Consider the following 18,155-nt stretch of genomic DNA (forward strand, 5'->3'; position numbering starts at 1 on the left):
AAAAGTGTGTCATTACTTATTAGCATTTCGATTGTATATACACTCTCCCGACATCCTAGTCTGGGCTCCACCTTGTGTACTCCACCAGAATTCCTCATTGCTAATCTCAGTGCTGACAAATCCAGTGGGTGCTAGTCTGTCCTCATTCGACACCATTTTTTTTTTTGTAGTATCTTCTTCCCTCTACTTCTCTGACGTGTCATGTTTGCTTTCTGCCTTCTTGTCCATTTCTTTTTGTCATCGTGTGTCTTCATCTGCCCACCCTTTCAGTGTTGATATCACTCAGAGTTCTGTGCTTGGTTTTCTGATCATATTATTCAGACTATGATTTCATCTACTACCTGGTGTGGTTATCTTCTAAATCCTGATTTCTGCACCACTCAGCGTTTAAGACCCAGTACTTGTAATTCGAAGTCTTACTAATTAATACCTCAAATACAACTCGTGCCTTTCAGATGACACATGTACAACATATATTTAAATGAGTGTCTTGAGTTTAGGAAATTAATGGCTCAGTTTTTACTGCATATGCATATAGTTTACAAATTGCTGAAGTGATGCTTATTCAAGCATAATCTACAACATCATTATCTTTTTTGTGTTATTTTACTAAGTTATTGTACTTTTATTATAGGAAAGGAAAGGAAAGTTGTTTTAGTCTATTTTTGTTGCTGCTTCTTAACTAAGGTATTGAAATTATGGGGGGAGAGTCTCAAAGTGAACTATGTTTTCTATTGATTATATATTCCTAATTCTTTTCTGTCATAGATAGAGGAATGGAGTATTTTTTTGGCCATGGTTTGTATCCTCCCCCCATTGTCTTTTTAAAATTCGATTGAAGTGTCTAGGGAAAAGAGGGAGTTTGTGATATTTGTGTGTGGCAGAAATAGATGAGAAACTATTTATCTCCGTATGTAATCTGTTTGTAGAACCTGGCACTGACCAGGTGTCAGAAGGGCAATTTAGAGGTAAATGCTTTAAAGGCTGGTGTCATTTTCTGGTCAGTTATTTAATTATTAGTAAAAGGTATTAGATATTTTTCATTGTACTCTAAGAATAACTTTTAACTTCATGTGTGATGTTACCAATTCACTTGTCCATTTTGATGCAGTAGAAATAACTAAACTGAAGCCTTAAAAGAATTGGTTACATTAAAAAAATTCTAAAGTGGGGGGCCTCCCCAGTGGCGCAGCGGTTGAGCGCTGGGTTGTGAAGGTACCTGCAGCCTCTGCAGTGCCGGTTCGATCCCCGACTGCCGAGCGAGGGTCCTACATGGCATGCAGACCCTCCTGCCGCCCGCTGCTCCCCTCAGCAGTGTACTTCGGTCCTTCTGCCTGTTCTGCTCCCTGCTCTGGCTCTGGCTCTGGTGAATTCTCTCACCCTCCCGTGCTTCTGACTGTACCCAGTGCTTGTATAAATAAATAAATAAATCTTAAAAAAAAACCCAAAAAACACACACTTATTAAAAATATATATATATATAAATTATAAAGTGATGGCTTTGCATTTTTTTTATAATACTGACTCCTAGTGTATATATACACACACCCAACTAGCCAACTAACAAAACTATTCACATTTCAGAAAGAAACAATAATATGCTCATGATCCTGGTATCTGTCTCTATTTACATGAGCCACATTTTTCTTAGTTGTAAGGCAAGGAGTTCTAAGTTCTTATTTATAAGGTGAGGAGAATTCTGAGAGGAATAAATAAAATATTCTGAGCTCATTAGATAGGGAGTCAGTATTAACATTCCTTCTTTCTTTTAGAAAGGTAATGATTATGGTTTAATTAACCCCACTATTAACTCAGAGTAATCTTTGAGTTTTGGAATAGAAAATGTTTTGAAATAGAAATGTTTGAAATGCACATTTTTATGTGTAGCTACTATTTTGACAACCAAATCATTCCTTCTTTTCGTAGGCTTTAGAATCCAAATTAGCAGCCTGCAGGAATTTTGCAAAGGACCAAGCATCACGAAAATCATATATTTCAGGGAATGTAAACTGCGGGGTGACAAATAACAATGGCACAAAGTTCTCTCGATCAGGGCATACATCTTTCTTCGACAAAGGGTAAGTCTTGGAAATTTTAAATAATTTTTTGAGTAATAAAGTTGCCCATTGTCAAGTGAGCTTATAAATGGTAAAACTCAGTTTGATAAACCTACCTGCAGACTTTTATTACTCAGATCTTAGGGGACATGGACTCTGTTGTTGTCTTTGCCTCCCCATGGAGTCTGTTGCCCTGGGAACCCTGACTCTGAAACTCCTGTCCCAGGAAGCCGACTCTGAGAGGCAGCAGTACCAGCCTTAAGGAACTAAAGACAATAATTATTTGGTCCTTGTACTCAAGGGGCTTATAGGCTGGTAGACATTCTCGGCAAATATTTGTTAAGGGTAGAAAGAGAATGCTATTACTATGTATATGTAAGCTCTGCAACAAGCCTTGTGTCTGAAGATTTAAAAAAAATATAAGATCACTGGACCAAATATAGTTTAAGAGACATGACTTTGTCATATGATTTGAAGATGTTTTGGGGAATTGAGAATTTAAAAAACATTGTCATGAGATTGAAGCAGTGCTGCATCCAAAATTACAGTTGGTACATAAGAATCCAAAGTAGAGAATAAATGTTTTCTGTTTTCAGCACCTTTTTTGCATCCTTACAGTATTTGTAGGGATGTGAAATCATATGTTTATGCATCTGCTATTTTAAAAATTTATGGTATTTTAAATATTGCTCTGTAATATGCCTTTTGTGCCTTAAATATTGCCAGTATCTTTCCATGTGAAGCACACATTATTCTACCTCAGTTCTAACAAAAACAACAACACTGCATGGTATACTTTTGTATGGGTGTGCCTTGAATTAGGAAAACTAGTTAGGACCTATGGTCTGGTAATGCTGACCAGGCTACCTAAGGTTGCTATTACTGGAATAGCAACTGAGGCACCAAGATCCTTTCCATGGTCTCTGCTGTGAATTGTCGCGGCTGTTCTTGTTTTGTGAAAGCAATACTGATACAGCTCCTGAAATTTTCAGTTTCTTAAAGGAGCTCACATTTCTGTTTTCTTACATAACTGGCACATTTACGAAGTATCTGATTTGGCACACAGTCCACTCTAAAAAACCTCTTGATGTCCATCTTTGTGTAGTGGAGTGATAATGATGTTTCTCTCCCTTAAGAGAAATCTGCCTTGAAGTGCACCTATCTCATTGAGGAGCTAATTCTAAAATAGTGTATAAATCAGAACTTTATATACACATTTTGTTAAAAGCATTTTCTCCAAAGTATCAAAATGTAGATCAGCACTTTATCCTAATCATTTGAATTCCTCAGGGTGATTAAGCATTAAAGTTAATTCTCCCTAGATAACCATAAGCAATGTCTGTTTTTATGCTGTAATGGTAAATAGAATAAGTAGTTTTATATTAGAGTTGACATTTTCCCAAAGCAGTTTAGGGCTAGTCTTGACGAGTGCTGAAATAGTGCCTAATTATTTTTTCCTGCAACTTGTAGTTACCTCCAATGGGGTAGTTATTAGTCTCTATCTGGAATCATGTCTTGGTGGGTCATGGGCAACTTATGCTGTAAGAACAAGGCATAAATGGATAGGATGTATTAACTGTAGGGTCAGCATCTGCCATTGGAGATAGAAATCCTTAGGACAGTTGTGATGAACGAGAGAGAGAACGTTGTCAATTCAGATTCTCTACTCCTCTATTCCTGAGAGACTGACTTCCACTTCACCCTTGGTGTAGAGCACCAGGATAGGGATTGCCCAGATATGAACTCAGTCTTAGGTAGATGTGGAGGATTCAGTGTAACGTGAGCCAGGGAGTGGGCTTCCAGCTCTGTGAAGAGAGCCCTGTCCTGTGAGGAGCACCCTGCCAGATGTAGACTTTATTTCCTGAACTGAACCTGGAAATGGGCTTCCTTTACAGAAAGTTACAGAGATTTAGTTTTGGTTTAAAAAAGCACACATTTTAAATGGTACTATTTCTGTTAAAAATTAAATAGGCTTTTTGAACTGACCTTTTCTCTAGTATTTATATGCTAAATGGACTACACACACACACACACACACACACACAATTATTAACCCATTGCTTGAGTTACGTCGCCATATTCCTGAGGATTTTGTGGATTTTGCTGTGTCTTCCATGCTGCTTTACTTTGGTTCTGGCTTCCCTCTGGCCTGCCTGGCTTTTTACCTCTGACTTTTCTTCCTGCTGACCTATTGATTAGATAAAACCCACAATGGTATGTACCAGCTGCAAAAGAAAGAGCGGGAAATATCCCACCTCCCAGCTCCATTATTCAGTCTGGCAGGGCAAAAGAAAAAATGCCAGTTCTTCTAGAACTACTTGTAGAAACTACTAGTTTGTAGTTTCAACATGAGAAAAAGCTCTCCATTGAAAAAATCTTGGGTTCTAGAACTTGCCTATTCTCCTCTCCACAAGAGTGTGTCTCATTGTCACTATAGAGACCTATAGGAGCATTTTTTTGGGGAAAGAGTCGAGAAAGTCAATTAAAGTCGGGGCATGTGTGTGTGTGTGTGCACATGTACACCCATGTATGTGAACATACCCATTTTCCTGCCCCCCTCAAAATCTTCCGATCCAGTGAGGCCTCACCACGTAAAATGATATAACTTATTGTTATATATTCCTTTATGGGATTTGAAAGTATTTTGTAAAATCTGGTTATTTGAAGACTTCTTAGAATCAGAATCTTCCCGAGTTTGTGATCACTTCTGCCAATTCCTAAAATATAACTTGCTGAGCTTGCTTTCTAGGTGTTGCTTTTGTCTCCAACCACTGATCGCCCTTCATATCATTCATCTAAAATAATACAAATTCATGTGTAGTGCAGTCACTCAAGCTGTCTCAAAAGCATTCTTTATTTCCTGTGTAGTTTTTATTTAGTTTCCTATTACTTTATAAGTCAGTCTGATTTCTTTTGGGCTGTGTGTAGGTGGGCATAGACTAATTTTAGGGCTCGGTGTAAAAATAGTATTTGTATTACTGTTTAATGGTTTTTCTTTTTTTTTTTTTATTAGGCAAGAAAAAGTCATATTTCCCACGTTGTTCATGGGTAACTGAATTTGTTTGCTGTGCTCTTTTTCATTCTTTCTCAATTGTGTGGTGGAAGACATATTAACACACTGGTTTTACTAATTGCATGGGGCTGACTCTGCTTTAACCGACTTACAGCCCATGAATGAGTTTTCTATTTCCTGTTGACTTGACTATATACCATTATGGTTCAGCTGTGCAAAACAAAAACAAATTAGTTGTAGGGTCTTGGGTTGGTTGTGAATAGCATGCCTGGTAGCACTCCTGATATTGCATAGGGTGCTGTAGTGATGACAGCAGGAACCTGTGGGTAGGGAGTGAGAGTCTCTGTCAGGCCTTGGATTCCATATGACTGTCTTCATGAGGCTGGAGTTCTTTCTGTTACCGAATATCTTCTGTTTTCTCAAAGTGGACACTAGTGCTAATGGAGGGGACTCCCCTCTGCAGTGACTCCTGTAGTCCTAAAGCACATCAGAATGGTAGATTTGGATGTGTATGTAAGATCTGCCTTACTTTTCAGGAATGTACATTTCAGTTGGCAGAGCTTGGGCTGAGCTTCCACTTACTCATCCTGCTGGGGAAAATAGGGTTTGGAGTGTATCTGCCTGCTCTCCTGAATTACCTGTTCTCATCCTTTTCTCTACTGCCTTCTTAGGTGTATCTGTCATGCTGCTTTGAAAGGTTTAGTCTCTGTTGCATTAGATTTATTGTCCTGACTAGCTCCTAAACATGCGTTGTTTTTTCCTTTTTTCTCTTGCCATTTTACAGCTGATCTTTGTTCCTTTTCTTCTAGCTGGGTTCTGTTTTTCAGACCTTTTAACTAGATTTTGGTGATATGACTGTGACATTTCATAGCTTCTGGAATCTTTTTTTTACATAGATGATTCCCAGATCAGTATCTCCATTCCTGCCCATTCTTTCTCCATTCAGTCCTGTGTTGTCCACTGGGACATTTTCCTTCGACTCTTTTGCAGCCCCCTGAAACCAAATGTGGTGAGTATGGAGGGATTTTTTTCCCCTGGAAACCTTTCCTCATTGTACAGCTTTGCTGTTTCCTGAAGGGACCTTATATGTAGTGTCAATTTTCTATTCCCTTTGACCTTTTACTTCCCAATTCTTGACTCAGAAAGGTGGAAGGTGGACTCTGGCAGATTGTTAATGCCTCTCTACTTCAATCGGCCTTCAAATCTAGAATTCCCATTTCCATCCACTCAGAGCAGCTACTTAGCTAGGTTCTAGTTCCCTTTTATATTCTGCATTGCACTGTTTTCCTCATTAGAGCTGATGTGCACTGGGTGCATTGTAATGGTTGCTTGCCTATGGGCTGTTGAATATCCTCTGGCCGGGAGGAGACTAGGAGAGGATAATGGCCTGGAAACCTGGAGGTGGTTGTGAACTCAGCTCTCCACTGATGGGCTCACAGGTTGAGCTAATGTGAATGGACCTTCTCTTGCTTTGATTTTCTTAGTAATGTAGCAGTGGGGATGAATTTGATGTTCTTTAAGGGTCCACCGGCTTGAAAATGCTGGAATCTCACCCTAAACCTGCGTCAGGAACCATCCTCAATAGTTGCATTTGTAACTCTGTGGAACAGGGGCCAGGAATTCTTGGTACCCAGCAGTGCTCCCTTTGTTGCTGAGGTCAGAGGTACCTGTAGTACATATTGCCATGCCTACCTCTGCTGTCTTTGAGGCTGGGAATCTGACGTTCACATCTTCAAAATTCAGGCCGTTTGTGAGGCCTGTGCAATTCTGCCTGAAGTGGTAGGAGAAATAGGCTTTGGACTCTGAGATTATTCAGAAAAATGCCACATGGGGCTTATGTGACAGCCAACATGGCATGTAGGCTATGGCCCTTGCCTTCAGAAGAGCACAGGCGTATATAGCTTTGGGAGAATGTGGACAGGTGATTTGATGTTTTTAAGTATAAGGGAGCTCAAATATTAGACCTCCCCTAGTCCAAAAGGAAAAGGGAGATTTTTGGATATTTGTCATTGAAGTAGGAAAGTGCAACAGGGAGAAATTATATTTGTTAGAGCCCCTCGTCTTGCTCATGGCCTGTGTGAGTAACTTGATTTCAAACTTGGAATCAATACTCTGAGGTTAGTTTCTTCAGGCAGTAATTCTCTTTCTTTATTTCTTTATTTCTTTCTTTATTTCTTTATTTATTTGTTTGTTTGTTTGTTTTGTTCATACATGCACTGGGTACAGTCAGAAGCGCGGGAGGGCGAGAGAATTCACCAGAGCCAGAGCGGGGAGCAGAGCGGGGAGCAGAGCAGGCAGAAGGACCGAAGTATACTGCTGAGGGGAGCAGCGGGCGGCAGGAGAGGCGTGCGCGCCATGCGGGACCCTCCTCCGGTGGCCGGGGAGCAGCTGGGGATCGAACCGGCGTCGCAGAGGCCGCGGGCAGCTTCGCAACCCAGCGCTCAACCGCTGCGCCACCGGGGAGGCCCAGTAATTCTCTTTCTTTAAGTAATCAAGAGTCATTTGTCAAATCTCTTTCATGCTTGTTTCCGCATGAGATTATATTCTCCCTGCCTTATGAAACCATTATCCTTGCTGGGGAGTGTGTGTCTTTTTTTTCTTTTTTCTTTTTTTTAAGAGAACCTCTCTCCATGAGTCTTTAAACTCCTTGGACCCCTCTGATGAGAGGTTAGGCTGGGAGGGAAGATAGTGGCAGGCAAGTTGTGGTACAAAGCAGCTTCTTGGAGTTGGCCTCATTTTCCAAATTATTAGTGGGACAGATTTTCCTTGGAGGTTTTTTTCAATATGGAATGGCTGAAGTGGCTTCCTGAGAGGTTCTGGCTTTGCACTCCCTCCCTCACTGCTTCTCATGGTTGAGCTGCCGGGCAGGTGGGGTCGGGGTGGGGCAAGCTGCATCACTGTACCGAGGTGCTGGGTCCTGCTGCAGGCTCTTGTGCCGGCTGGTCTGGTGGCTCATGAGTCTGCAGGGAAGGCTGCCCATCTGGCTTTTCTTGCTAAGTAATTTTTATGTTATTTTTCTTCTAAGTAAGAGATTCATATACATATACAATGTATTCATATACATACATACATATACACATATACACACAATGTGTATGAATCTGGAGAACAATTAAGAAAGTATAAAGTAATAATCAAAATCTTCCCACAGCCCAGAGGGAAGGAAAGTACTGCTAAATTTTCCTTCTACATAAATATGACTTTATGAACATGATAGATTTCACTGCATAGGTAGTAATGTCTCTTTATAAGGGGCTGTAGTTCAGAATCTAAATATTTGCTATTTAATTTTTTTATTCACATTATTGAACATGTGCAATTTTGGTAATCTGCTTCTTTTTCCACTTAGCAGTAATTACATTCTGAACTTTTCCCATGCTATTAAAACTCTGTAGATTGTGTTGTTAATAACCATATAATATTTTATCATTTAGTTGTATCATTATTTTACTAGTTCCCTGTTGGCTGGTGCTTTGACCTGCTCTGTGGGGGGAAAAAAATGAGGGCAGTGGCCTGTGTGATGACGTTGTTGAGAGGGGAGCATATAGTCTCATTACGCCAGGACCCTGAATCTCGATTCTCTAACCAAACTGATGCTTTCCAGACAGCCACTCTTCCTTGGGCTGCCAGTAATCTACTGTGGGCCAGGAAGAGGAATAGTTTTTTAGAGAGCAAATTAATTTCTTGTTGTATGTCCAGTGATTTTAAATGACAGTCTCTCTTTCTCTTCCCTCTCCCTTCCCTTCTCTGCTCTGGTCACCCCCACAGGGCAGTAAACGGCTTTGACCCAGCTCCTCCTCCTCCTGGTCTGGGCTCCTCACGCCCGTCGTCGGCCCCGGGTATGCTGCCTCTCAGTGTGTGAGTGCTCGGCCTCCAGTTGGGGGCTCCTGCCCTCCTCCAACAACCCAGGACACCCACGCCTCACCCCTCGGTGCCTGGGCCCAGCCTGTGCCTCTCCGCCTGCCTCCCCATGGCCGGCAGAGGGCAGGCTGCATGCAGTGGCGGCTGCTGGGCCCTGCCCAGCCCCAGGACTCTGCGCGATATCAATACTGGCTATTTTCTCTTCTCGCCATAGTGCCGTTGGTTTCACATGATTGCACTTTTGTGGGTCACAAGGTGATACATATGTGTATTACTTGGTCACTGGATGCAGAAGTACTCATTCATCACACCTGCCTCTTAGCCTCCAACCTGCTGTACTGATAGGATTTAGTTGTGTTTAGGACATTGCAGATCTTCTAGAAGTTCTTCCCCAAATCAGGTTGACATATGCCCTCCTCCTGAGCTGCCCCAAGCATCTTCAGTGCTAATGATCATGTTATCCCCAGTTTTGCCCCTTCCCCCCTTACAGTTTGAGCCTGTTGCTGGCAAAGAGTCAGGAAGGTCATTGAATTAGGTAACATTTTCTGCACTTTTGATTTTAATTTAGCGCAGTTATCATTCCGTAGACTTGTCTCCCGGAGCAGTGAAATGCTTGTCTGAGTCCCCCATGGCAGGAGCTTCTGCGGTCTGGGCGCACACAGGGCTATGTCTCTGTGCTGTCTCCCTCCCCCATGTGCCTCAGACTCGGGGTGCAAGGTAGTGGCAACTTCCTTGCCAGCTTTCTGGTCCTTCAGTTAAATGACATCTTCAGACCATTTTTGTTTTGTCTTCTAAGGGCCTGTCCGGTTGTGTTGGGAAGGGTTGAGTGGCATGGGGCTGGCCAAGCTGGCTCCTGGGGGGCAGACTGACCACGAGTGGTTGTCCTGTGCATCCTTTGATCCTTTGATTACGCTCATGCTGCATTTACTGTTTACATTTGTTTTATTGTACATAGGTTTGTAAACATTATTGCCTAAGGTATTTGTATATAACTTGGGCTTTGTAGCTTTTATTTATTCAGAACTCATATGGCATGTTAATGACTTACGATGGTGTCCTACTCTGGGCAGTGGTATAGGATCATCATGTGGTTAAAAAAAAAAAAAAAAGAAAATACTTTTCCCCCTTCCCAAATCTTTTAATGTGGAAACAATAAATTTCACAGAAAAAAAAAAAAAGAATTGAGGTTGCTTTATTGGGTTCCTGCCATCCCTTGAGAGAAAAGCTGGGTTTTATAAGGCTTTTTATAAGGCTGGGTTCAGTGTCACTTTTGCAGATGGCAAACATGGAGCAAAGAATATTCAGGCAGTTTTAGAAGATGTCGAAAGCACTGAGCAGATGTTCTCATGCTGGTTCCTGGTGTTTGTTTCTAGTCTTAGCTGTGCGTTCCTGGCAGTGTTCGTGTTCTGGGACCAGTGGTGATTTCCACCCATCCCTCTGGGTTGACAGAAGGTTTCAAATGTTGGGTGGCAAGATACAAGGTGACTGGACCTGAGGAAACTATAAATTAGGGGTTTCTCTAAATGGGTCAGACATTCTTAACATGCTTTTCTTAAAATAAGGAACACAAATAAACAATAAAATTTATAGTTTTAAATTAAGTGAATGAAAATCAATTTTTGAAAACTTAAAGTAGGATACGTTTTTGAAAATTTCTTCTGCTTGTTAATATGTGGGCAGGAAAGTCTTCTGGTAGTTGTTGCTGGCGATGTGACTCACTGAGAGACACGGGCAGTTGTGTGTGTTGTGCTGGCAGAACCGTTGAAAAGAAAACTTGTAAGTCTTTCACTGATGTGTAGCAACTCCCAGCTTCTTTTCCAACCATCATTGAAAGGATTGGATTAGTTTAGAGGTGTAAGTATTTATCAGACCTTTTTATTGTTGCAGAAAACCTAAATTGAACATGTAACAAGCATAGTTTGTCTGGCTAAAGCAAGAATGAGTTCTGGAGCCCTGAATCCTTGACCCTGGTGCCCTGGTGATTTCTCAGCTTATCTGGAATCATCACATCCAGATGGTTCTGTCCATTGCTGGGCGAGGGGTCCTGACTACAGGGGCCCAGGTGTTATTCACTGGATATCACCACAGCTTTGGCTCCAGCAGAGCCCGGGCAGGTCCGTGAAAGGGCAGCTCAGCGTGTTTCCTGTCCCTCCTGGAGGCGACGATCCCCTTTCCCAAGCCTGGACCCTCCCCCTTCTCCTACCCCCCCAACCATTTTATTTTTTTACTATTTTTAAAAGGTTTTATTTATTCCTGTGTCAAAGAACTGGGGTGCAGGCCAGAGGTGTGGAGGTTGAGAGGCGTCACCAGAGACAGAGTGGAGAGTAGTGAGCAAGACAGGAGAGGTCTGCTGCGCCACACATGGGTTCGCTCCCTGGCTGGGGATTGAACTCAGGCCATCCTGGTGGTAGTGCTGAGACTTAACCCCTAGGCCACCAGGGAGGCCCATATTTCAGTTTTAAAAGCTATAGCAGGGCCTCCCTGCTGGTGCAGGGGTTAAAGTCTCAGTGTTATCAAGTTATCTCCAGCCACTGTGGCATGAGTTTGATCCCTGCCATGGAGCTAACCCAGATGGTGCAGCAGACCTCTCCTGTCTCGCCTGCTGCACCCCTCAGCAGTGTATTTCAGTCAGTCTGCCTGTTCTGTACGCCATACTCTCTCAAGTGAATCTTCCACCCCACTGTACCTCCGGCCTACTCCCCAGTTCTTGTATGCATAAATAAATAAAAATAAATCTTAAAAAGGAAGCTACAATAGCAGCCCTTGACATATGAGGAAGCCAGTTGAAGTCCCTGGGCTCATTTTCATCTTTCTGTTTGGCTTATTTGTTTCAAGTTGCTACTTTGTATTTGCTCAAATAGTGCTTTTGCTACCTGATTGGAAGCTACTGCATACTGTTTGCCTCTCTAGCTAAAAATTACATATCAGCCACCTACTTCTGATGCCCAGCTCTCACTGAAGCCTTCAGGAAGGAGCCCTCTCCTGAACTGGGTCCACACTGTCATCTCTCCTGCACGGGAGGTGCTGATCTTCCAGGTGAAGTACAGCTTCCTGACTCCAGGTATTTTCATCTCACCACCCACCCATTCCCATCCCTCACTCCTGAATGTCTTCCTGCATGAGAGCAGTGCCCACTTGCTTTCAGCCCAGAGTGGCCAGAAACTAGACCCCACCAACTCAGCTGGGAGCCAGCAATCAAAGTGAAGCATTTGAGAATTACATATAGGTAGCCTGGGAGCAGGATAAGCTGGTTTTACCTCAGTTTACAGAAAGGAGGGTAGAACCAGAGTTTAAGTAACTGACTGAGATCCCATAGCTAGTTCATAGGAAAGTCAGTAATGGAGTAATTTTGCTTTACCTGCCACCTTTCCCAACTTGAAGCCTAGCTGGGCTTGACTTTTGTCTTGTGCTGCAGGAGATGAACTGATTGACACTTGGACCCATACCCTTTTCTCACGCGCCTTTGCAACAGCAGGAATACGTGCATGCATCTTTCCTCCTCAGCCAGTCTTTTCCTTGCTGACTATGTTAAATCTGCCCAGATGCTGTCCCAGAGATGCTGTTAGCATCTTCTGAGAGCAAAGGTAGAAGCTGCCATCTCTGGGGGAGGGGAGGCATCTTGGGGTGGAGCCAGATCTGCCTGGTTGAGTGGAGGTCAGCTAGCCTGAGTGCTGGTGAGAGAGGGGTATGGTTCCAAGCAGTCAGTTGTTTTCACTGTTTCCCTGGACGATGCTAAGATAAGACTTTTCTCCATTCCAACTTTTTTTTTTTTTTTTTTTTTTTTATAGAGGCATGCTTTATTTATTTGTTTTGCTGGTTTGTTTGTTTGTTTTGTTTATACATGCACTGGGTACAGTCAGAAGCGCGGGAGGGTGAGAGAATTCACCAGAGCCAGAGCGGGGAGCAGAGCAGGCAGAAGGACCGAAGTACACTGCTGAGGGGAGCAGCGGGCGGCAGGAGAGGTCTGCACGCCATGTGGGACCCTCCTCTGGTGGCCGGGGAGCAGCCGGGGATCGAACCGGCGCCGCAGAGGCCGCGCGCAGTTTTGCAACCCAGCGCTCAACCGCTGCGCCACCGGGGAGGCCCTTCTCCATTCCAACTTTTACATCACAGATTGTTTTTCTATATTTGCCCTAAAGGTTGAAACAAATTGAGAACATTCCCTTGATCTTTAAGGCATGGATGTTACTTGATTCTTTCTCAAAAATGGGGTGGGGGGTGAGGAGGCATTTTTGTAAATCATTTCTTATCACTTATCGCTTAGAGCATCTAATTTGAAAACTAGTCCTATGACTTAAAAATATGGTATTATGGGAACATAGTAGCCCTTGCTCCATTTTAAGGAAAAACAGTAAATATTAATGTAACAGACCTTGCAAAGATAGTTCTTATGAGGAGGCAAATTTGAAAACAAAGTTCATATCCACAGTGTTGAGGGAACAAGTGGAATTTGTGTTATGATTTGGAGTCATACTTTTTGCTGCTGTCCATCTGCACATGCAGGTGCTTGTGGGCTGTTTCCTAATCAGGTGCTAGGTTTCTCTGCTGGACCCATTAAAATATGGAGATCCTGCCTGGATCATGATTTACAGGAGCTGAGGAGGAGGGTGTTGGGCTGGCAGGCCTGGGCAGTAGGTTTTCTGGCATATGCTTGTATAAACAGATGAGTGATGTCTGAGTTAGCTCAGACCCCCATTGCTCCATCAGTAGATGGAACTGGTTTTTGGTTAAAAAAATGTGACTACTCCTTCTCCCTACCCTTGCCCCCCCCAAATATTTTGTTGAGGTAACATTAGTTTACAACATTGTATATGATTTAGGGGTATAAACCATCTCTCTTCAGATGTATATTACCACACCAGGCCTACCACCAAAGCACCGTGACCCTTTACCATATTTCACTGGACCCACTCCCCACCCTGCTCCCCATCCCTCCCACCATCCCCCTCTGGTAGCTGAAATTCTGCAGTCAGATTTCTAGGGTTTGTTTTAGGTTGGTTTTGTCTCTCCCTTTGTTGTTTCTTGCTATTCCATGAGTGGAATCATCTGTATTTGCCATTTTCCCTCTGACTTATTTCACTTCGTTCCATGCATGTTGTTGCAAATGGCAAGATTTCATCACTTTTTTTTAATAGCTGTGTTACTACAGCTATTAATATATGTGTGTGTGTGTGTGTGTGTGTGTGTATACATAAATACGTACACACACATCTTCCTCTCATCTGTCCTTGGACACTTAGCTTTTTTCCATAACTTGGCTATTGTAAATAGTGTTGCAATGATCACAAGAGTACATATACCCTTCAAATTAGTGATTTTGCATTCTTTGGGTAGGTACTGAAGAGGAGAAATGTTGGATCATATGGGCGATCTATTTTTATTTTTTTATGCATACAAAAGCTGGGGTGTAGGCCAGAGGTGCAGGAGGGGTGGTGAGAGGAGTCACCAGAGACAGAGTGGGAGAACAGGTGGATCTACTGAGATACACTGCTGAGGGGAACAGAGGGCAAGACAGGAGAGGTCTGCTGCCCCATGTGGGTAGCTCCCTGGCTGGGGATTGAACTCGTGCTGCGGTGGCTGCCAATAGCTTCATAGTGCTGAGACTTATCTCCTTGCACCACTAGGGAGGCCCAGGATCTATTTTTAACTTAAAATGTGATTATTTTTAGCAAGGAAATAAATCAGCAAATCCCACTGTCACCTGTAATTTAGAGGAATAGGTACACCTTATGTTATCAGTCACTAAATTACTCATAAGTCTTGAGTCAGTCTAATAATGTAATAAGCTATAGAAGCTCAACTCCTCCTACTTTTGGGATAGTAAGAACAAATAAAATCTCAGTAGCAAAATACACAGTATGGGAATTGGTTGGGATGACTTACCAGCTGGTTAGATCACAGAGCCTTGATGCAAGTGTGTATGTGTGCTAATACATGCAGATGGCAGTGAGCAGTGGGAAAAGGACACAAACAGATAAAGATGCTAAATGCAGCTTAATAAAAATCACAAGTAAACTTCAAAGGCTGCAAATAGTTTACTATTTTTGGGTTTTCATTTTTTTTTTCTGTAAAGTTGCCCAAATTCATTTTTTTTAATTGACTGAAATTGAGATTGCATTTCTTTCATAACCCAAGTTGGCCTGACGATCAGCACCGAGTTGTTCTGAAATTTGAGCAAGTAGCACAAGACAGTGGCTTCCTGATCTGCTGCATGACTGGCTAAGTCACACTTGGGGAAATTTTAAAACTCAGTTCTCTGGGCCCTCCTCTAACCCCAAACCTAGTGAAAATATTGTATCTTTTTTTTTTTAAAGATTTATTTATGGATATGAGAACTGGGGTATAGGCCAGAGGTACAGGGGGTGAGAGGGTTCACCAGAGACAGTGGGGAGCAGAACAGGCAGGCAGACTGAAATACACTGCTGAGGGGAGCAGCGGGCGAGTCAGGAGAGGTCTGCTGCGCCATGTGGGTAGCTCCCTGGCTGGGGATCGAACTTGTGCTGCAGAGGCTGCGGATAGCTTCGCAGTGCTGTGTTAAACCCCTTGTGCAAACAGGGAGGCCCAATATTGTATTTCATAGAATCTCAAATGTCAACGGTTATAATACACACCTTTATTTTGTGAATCATTAAGAAAAATGAATCAAGATTATGAATTTGCTTAATTGCTTTTTATATTTATTGAAAGAGCTTTTTTAGACAGGTTTTCATCATTACAATTCATATACAAAATGGAAAATATAAGAGATTTGCTTAAAACTTCACATTGTGATTCTGACCTTTTGAACTGTATTTTGACTGAGTTGTCCATGTTTCCTGGGTGCTGGTGAGCTTTGGTGATGTAGCATTTCTGAAAAGCATATTCCACTGTTGACTCTAGAGTTTTCTCCTAAGCTTTTGATACACATATAGGCTATCTAAGATCTGATGCTGGACTTTATTGATTTTGCCAGGAGTCATATGGTGACAACCACGTCATAATTGCCATCTAGTGAGAGAAGTTGTGAGATGTGTGGGATTTACGTGTTTGAGAACTTGGGCATCTTAGAATCTGCGCAGCGTGGTACTTTGAAGGATGCAGAACTCTGCCTGGGTAGGTTGTCAGACCTAGTGTCGTGTTTAGTCTGCTTGTATCACATCAGGGTTTCGTGACACCCAGTCAGCAGGGATGAAGTCCATTATTGGCTACTCTGAAAAAACAAGACATCACTGTTGCAGATGACTCAAACATGAATTTCCAGTCTCAGTAAGGACTGAAGGACATGGTCACACTCTTTGCTTAAGGCAATTGCAGTTAAGTTGCAGTAGGCACTGTACATTAGTGCATTGTTTTTTGAAAACAGCATCATGTCACTATACCCTTATTGATACTTTCACAGATTTGAGTTGAGCCACTTCACATGGCTGGCTAGATTCCCAAAGGGCACAAGGATGTGGACTACCCTGTCTGGTCCTAACAGCTGGCGTTAGCATTCAAACACTCAGAATTTGGGAAAGTTCTTGATGCAGATGATGTTATCGCCGAGTGACTAGGAAGCCTTTTTGGATAGAGGCCCCCTTGGGTGTCAGTAACAATCTCTGTTCTCTAGAAGTTCTTGGGGAGGGGGCAGGGGGAGGACCCATCTCTCCACTTTCTAAATTCCAACCTGTGGCCTGTGCTGGTCTTTTATCTAAGTGGGTAAGGTAGCGTTTGACAACTGTGAACCCTTTCCTTCCCTAATCTCGCCATAGACATGTCTGTGTCAAAGCAAAGCAACAGTGGCTTCAGGGGAAGGGGCCGTGGGTCTGTCATACCCAGAACCATAGGGCGGGCTGGCTGTGAGGACAGTTTGGCTTTGTAGCTCACTTCATCTCAGCTGAGGTTTCCAGGGTCGTGGAAAACTGGTGACAGGAAATGTGACACAGGAGAAAGGGACCCCTTCTGCCCATTTTTGATATTCCCACCACTAAGAAGCCTGGGTATAAACTCATAGCACCAGAACCAGCCTAGCTTTAGGCTACTACAGGCATTCTCTATAGTTTTTGTGATTCCCTAGTATTTCTCTCTAGCCCATTATAATCAGGCCACAATCAGTGGCCTCTTAAAGCCACTAAAGAGGATGCCTTTGGGTCTTAACACTGAACTCTGTACCTTGTCCAAAATGGCAGAAACTTCTTTGACCTCTTAAAATACTGTTTCACTCTTCTCCCTCTAGCCTCATTTGGCCCTTTTCTTCCCGGTGCACCCCCACACAGAGAGGCCAGTGGTGAGAACAGGACTTGTTGCCAGGACTGTTCCAGAGAATTAACCCATCACTTAGCAGTTTCTGGGAGTGTTGTGCCCAGAGGAAAAGTGGGCTTGGCTGTTAGCATTTGAAGTTTGTAGCTCTCAACCTCTAATCAGATCACAGATGGGAACTCGAGTGTAAAAAAGATTCCACATTCACATGATTATTCTTGTTTATTGAGGTCTGTTTATTCTCAACGGGTGCTTTTTCCTCCAAGTAAATAGAGCAGGCGTAAATATCTATAATGAATAAATTTATTGTCTTACAAAAATCATTGTCTAGAAATATGGGAATACAAGAAAAGATATTTGCAGTCAGGTGTCTGGTGGTCAATAGCCAGTACAATTCATAAAGGGGGAATCAAGGATCCAAACCCACATGACAAATTCTTCCTAACAGATGTTAAAGCTTTTAACCCAAAAGGTTTGTGTTTTCAAGCACGTTGCAGAGGATCAAGGATTTATAATTAACACTGATTCATTGTCACTGAATGTTTATAATACCACTTTGACTGGAGGTACATGATAAGCACAGTCAAAACTTAATACATTAAATTGTTACAGAGGCAAATAATAGATTTAACATTGTCTTAGTACTGTAGTGTCTAAGGCACTTTCTGTAATGTCAGTTTGCTCAACTATCAACCGAAAACAGAATGCTACGTGTGCACTGCAACACTGTCCGGAGGGAAGGGGCGAGGAGAAATGAACAAAGGATTCACATCCACTGGCATGTCAACATTCAGGCAGGTGGCATTTGTTCTTGAGGTTCTACAAACCTCATTGACAAACTTGGAACAAGTCTCGACACAAAACCAGTATTCCCATTTTGGGCTCAAAGCAGCGGCTGAATTTGCAAGGTCAGCATGAGAGCCTGGCTGGCAAGGGAGGGCCGTCTGTTAACTTCTGCTTTGGGGCCTGCGGCGGCTTGCTTCGGAAGTGAGGAGGAGTGCACCCTG

At 42.8% G+C, this 18,155-nt stretch overlaps 1 protein-coding gene across 3 annotated transcripts in view; it reads left to right on the forward strand.

Annotated features, from left to right (window-relative positions):
- NDEL1 (nudE neurodevelopment protein 1 like 1) overlaps nucleotides 1–8,932 on the forward strand; it is a gene marked incomplete at both ends in the record, with an annotated part of 36,142 nt that extends 27,210 nt beyond the window's left edge. For 2 of the 3 annotated variants that reach the window (XM_084238717.1, XM_084238716.1), the window contains 2 exons: nucleotides 1,927–2,078; nucleotides 8,839–8,932. In XM_084238717.1, the coding sequence (XP_084094843.1) occupies nucleotides 1,927–2,078; nucleotides 8,839–8,932 (246 nt within the window). Of the gene's footprint in view, nucleotides 1–1,926; nucleotides 2,079–5,070; nucleotides 5,512–8,838 lie in introns of those variants that run through there. The other variant, XM_084238718.1, reaches the window with a different exon arrangement.
- Between the last annotated feature and the right edge of the window lie 9,223 nt (nucleotides 8,933–18,155).

Source organism: Talpa europaea, assembly GCF_964194135.1.
Source record: "Talpa europaea genome assembly, chromosome: 7".
Classification (NCBI taxonomy): Eukaryota; Metazoa; Chordata; class Mammalia; order Eulipotyphla; family Talpidae; genus Talpa; species Talpa europaea.